General features: G+C 41.2%; 1 protein-coding gene across 1 annotated transcript in view; it reads right to left on the bottom strand.

The window, feature by feature from the left end:
- NDUFA10 (NADH:ubiquinone oxidoreductase subunit A10) overlaps positions 1-4,701 on the bottom strand; it is a 47,187-nt gene that overhangs the window by 35,418 nt on the left and 7,068 nt on the right. Inside the window, exons 5-6 of the mRNA XM_014949237.1 lie at positions 3,604-3,725; positions 1,654-1,733 (exon numbers count right to left, since the gene is read on the bottom strand). Of these exons, the coding sequence (XP_014804723.1) occupies positions 1,654-1,733; positions 3,604-3,725 (202 nt within the window). The remainder of the gene's footprint in view (positions 1-1,653; positions 1,734-3,603; positions 3,726-4,701) is intronic.

The following is a 4,701-nucleotide window of genomic DNA, read 5'->3' as shown; positions in this document are numbered from 1 at the left end:
TAATTAGTGACAGAACGAGAGGGAACGGCTTCAAGCTCCAACAGGGGAGGTTTAGATTGAACATTAGGAAGGAATTTTTCACTGAAAGAGTGGTCGGGCATTGGAACAGGCTGCCCAGGGAGGGGGTGGAGTCACCATCCCTGGCTGTGTTCAAGGGCCGTTTAGATGCAGTGCTGAGGGACATGGTGTAGGGGAGGACTTTGTAGAGTAGGGGAGATGGTTGGACTCAATGATCCCAAGGGTCTCTTCCAACCTCAATGATTCTATGATTCTATGTATGAACGAGAGGCCTAATAGGAAGTTATTCAGTTCAATTGCTGACAGCGCAATTGCACTCATTTACCCTGGGAGACAAAACAAGAAAGCAGGGGAAAACAAGCAGGATACAATATTCCTGAAGATCTACTTTGTCTTAAGCGTAACTCAATCAGCTTCATACTCACACCAAACCTTCCAGAATTACACATCATTTTGATGTAACGTAGGCCTGTGACCTTTAAGAGCTTCCATTCCAGAAAGCTATTTGTTTATGAAGGACCAAGATTGCTTACGCTCACATATTTTTAGAATTTTAGGACAACTTGATTTTTGATAAGAGTTCTTTTATAAGAATTGGGAGAGCTCGCAAACTCTAAGAGTCTCATCTCAAGTTTAAAGCACACACATTCTTGCTTCCCAGCTAGAGAAAGCCAGAGGATCCCAGAGGAGAACACTTTCAGTCTCCAGAGCAGGCAGCATTGCAGTCTTTCCATACCAGCACCAACAAGTCCATCAAATCCTTTTCAAATGTGGAAGGCTATCAGGTGTATGCCTCATGAGGCGGAGAAACAGAACAAGAAAAAGGGAATAGTCCCTTACCTGAAAGCCTTTTTCCTCTCCCTCCATACCACTATCAATAAACTAGCCAAAGCTACAATAAATGAAAGGAGTTTTTAGGAGGAAAAAAAAATTCCAAAGTCTCCAAAAAGGCCTGAGAAAAGCTTACATTGCATCACACTCTCTTCAGGTCACACAAATACAAAGCTCTAGCTGTGGCATTTTGTACGTGACTCCAAGAAAGCACTCCAACCACTGCTGCCAGCTGACAGAAAGAGACACCAGTCACACACAGAACACTGTCAGAGCAGGAGACAGAACTTGTTTTGGGAGAGCAAACAGGCCAGATTCCTGGCTTTGCTCCTGAAGCTCTCTTTTAACTAGGAAAAAGTTTATGCTTCCCTGTACCTGACTTCACGACTGCAAAGCTGCAATGCCTCGAGACAGCAGGATGAGAAAACGTACTGCAGATCAGGGCTCATTAGCTTTGCAATGCATTAGGTAAGTTAATGAACAAAATGCAATCAATTTACTCTTGTACAACACCCCACCCACTCTGAATCTGTTAAGAGTCAAAAAAACATTGCTTTATGAAGTTCACACCTAAAAAGACTCATTTTTAATCTTCCAATACTCTAACACTAGCATCAGGCTACTCAGATGTCAGAGGTAACTACACACAAATATCATTAGGACATAATATTGTACCCCACAGCACAAGGAAGATTTCTTACATGACATGATTTTATTCCCTTATAGAGACTCCCTAGAGATTTTAGGAATTGCACACGTTTTTACTCAAAAGACTTAGCAGACACAACATTTTGGTTTGCTGACCTGATCTCTGGTAAGAAGGTTTTCTTGTAAGCATCCTCGATGTTCTGGAGATATGAAGGAGACACCTTTTTCTCATATGGCTAAAACCAAACAGAAAACAATGTTGTCATCTGCCAAGAGCTCCTTCTTGCATTAGCAGTCAAACATCCGAGTGAACCGCACACACATTAATGAAAGTTTCAACAATTAAGACATTTGGAATGTTCAGAATTTCTTACATGGCATTAAATAACTACAGCACTCAAAGGAACAAGTCAGTCTACATTAATCAACTGCTTTGCCCTGTACTATTGTGTCCATGGTTTTAATAATTGGCCATGAGCAAGATCCTTGTGATATGCTAGGGAATCTAGAAAGAAAGGGAAAGGGAGGTTAAACAGAAGAATGTAAAGGGAAAAAAAAAACTTTCTTCCAATTTATCTCAGTTTGTTACAGGAATCACCTAATTTTCCCTGAGTTTGCATAAACTTAAGAGACCCATACCTCAACAGCCTCAAAAAGATTAGCATTCCAAGGACTGATCAATCCTAGCTACCTGCACATTCAAGGGAGTTATATAAAATCATCCAGAAAATGGGAGGAGGTTGCCTGAGTCTGCCATTTCAACCAGGGGGCCAATGTGCATCCGTTTCCATAGTTTCAGACAAGGGCATGAGTAACTATACACTCCAACCATCCCCTCCAAAACCTTTCTTTGAAATGTCATGGAGATCATACCTGCTGTTAAACAGTTCATCTTCCACATTGTCTACTTTAATGTCACATTTCCAAAATCCCAGGAATTTCTCTAATCTACCCGGTGTTCCTTCAATTCAATCTTAAAATTAAATTACATTTCCTGCTTGAAATGTTCATCCAAGATGCCCATTACATTGGAAGAATCTGTCTCTCTGCTTGTTGGGCCCACCTAGAGCTTTTCATTTTCCAGTGCCCCCCAGCTCACTGAAATACCAATGAAACACTCCATCCACCAACAAGGCAGAATTCCCCAAAATACTACCTCCAAACAAGCACTAGTGTTCAGCAGTGCCATTGCCCCAAGGAAGTTGCCCCAAAGTTGCACCAAATATCATAGAAGGGGGAAGAAAAACCCCAAACCAAAAAATCTTATTTCGATTAGGAAATATATGAAAATACCCTATAGCTTTTCTGGTACAAGAATATTTCAGTAACCCAGTAATCCAACACAACTAGAGAGGTAATTTGAAGAAAATACTATAGAATTAAGTTAAATGTATTGTCTTTATAACAGTAGTCTCCATTCAATACCATGACTTTAAAAAAAATGACATCTTGGAGAGAAATTATGCCACCCTCAAAGGGTTTTGAGAGCAAAAGTAAGAATGTCAAAGATGAACAATAATTAAGAGTTACTTATCATGATCTCAGACTAGATTGAAGTTGCACCAGTGACAAGAAGCAACTGTATTTCTTATCAACTTTATAATAGATTAGACAGAAAGCACCTTAGCTTTTCTATACCATGTTTAAGTTTAAAATTGGTGGGTCTGCTACATTAACACCAAAGCACCGAGCTATACCATGTTTAAGTTTAAAATTGGTGGGTTTGCTACATTAACACAAAAGCACAAAAGTAATTTTCTTAATTTCAGAAAGTTACTGAACTTGCTGATCACAAGTGACCCACACATTAACATCAACACAGATGTGAAACAGCAGTCAACTGGGGGAGCAGGAGAAGGGGACAGCCAGGTGGGGTTTCTGGCACCCAAGAAGCACAGAATCTTAAGAGTGTGCCACAAGGAGCATATTACCCAGACACGACTCCTGAAAAAAGAACTACAAAGACTGTATTTTAAGGACAGATGATTTTTACAGAGCTTTACAGAGAAGCTTTTCAGAAGCAGAATTCTTCTGCAAGCCCCCCCAGGATTCACAGGGCTGCAGCAGACATTGACTGGCAGTAACAATGGCAAGAGATAAAATTACCTCGCCTTTCTCTTGAATCCTCTTCTGCACCTCTGGGACGGGTACATCGATATAAATGACCAGGTGAGGTTGCAGGAATTCACAAATGCTGACCTCTTTAATCTCCTTGTAGTGATCAACACCTGAATAAAAAAACCAAAACCAAGCTCACTAGAAAGCCCAGGGGAGCCCTGCTGAACGCATACACGTGTTCCAAACGAGGACAAGTACAACAGGAACAGCATTAAAATTATAAATTGTCAAGTAATGAATTTGCAATCATTTATTTAAGTATTTTTTCCTTCATTTGGTAAAGACATTCTGTTTAAAAATAAATCATACCCCCCACATTTGTATTTATAGTCTCCTCTTCTTGGATGATGTAGCAAGTTTAGGTAAGGCTTTTCCTCAAATAGGATTCAAGAAGTTTTTAGAATTAACAATATTCCAGAAACAGAAAGCAAAACACAATTAAACTAAGATTCTTATATCTCAGTGCATGTAGCTTCTATTACCAGTTAAATCAAAGGGGGGATTTCTTTCTGACTTAAGTCAGCCTGTCAAAATACTACAGACCACTGCCTGGGGCTGCCTTCTGCCACAGCCTCCTACACGAAATAAACTGCCCCATCCTACCACAAAGCTCACGGGGTGGCAAAGGTGGCAATGGAAAAAAGTTCCATGCTTCAAGAAGACTTTGCAAGAAGTCCTTTATTTCCCACCATGGGGGAAACCCAAGGACCACAGAATCACAGAATCTTCTAGGTTGGAAGGGACCTTAAAGATCATCTTGTCCAACCGTCAACCTGACTGACAAAAATAGACACCCACACAACAAACAAGAAGCATCATCACTAAACCAGACCTCCCAGCACTACATCAACCCGGCTTTTGAACACCTCCAGGGATGGGGCCTCAACCACCTCCCTGGGCAGCCCATTCCAATGCCTGAGAACCCTTTCCGTGAAAAAATTTTTCCTAATATCCAGCCTGAACCTCCCCTGGGGCAACTTGAAGCCATCTCCTCTTGTCCTGTTGCCTGTGACTTGAGAAAAGAGACCGACCCCCATCTCTCTACACCCTCCTTTCAGGGAGTTGGAGAGAGCAAGAAGGTCTCCC

The sequence above is a fragment of the Calidris pugnax genome, unplaced genomic scaffold, assembly GCF_001431845.1.
Source record: "Calidris pugnax isolate Ruff unplaced genomic scaffold, ASM143184v1 scaffold75, whole genome shotgun sequence".
Lineage (NCBI taxonomy): Eukaryota > Metazoa > Chordata > Aves > Charadriiformes > Scolopacidae > Calidris > Calidris pugnax.
Note: the sequence above shows the minus strand (reverse complement) of the source record. Positions and strands in the feature narration are given on the sequence as shown.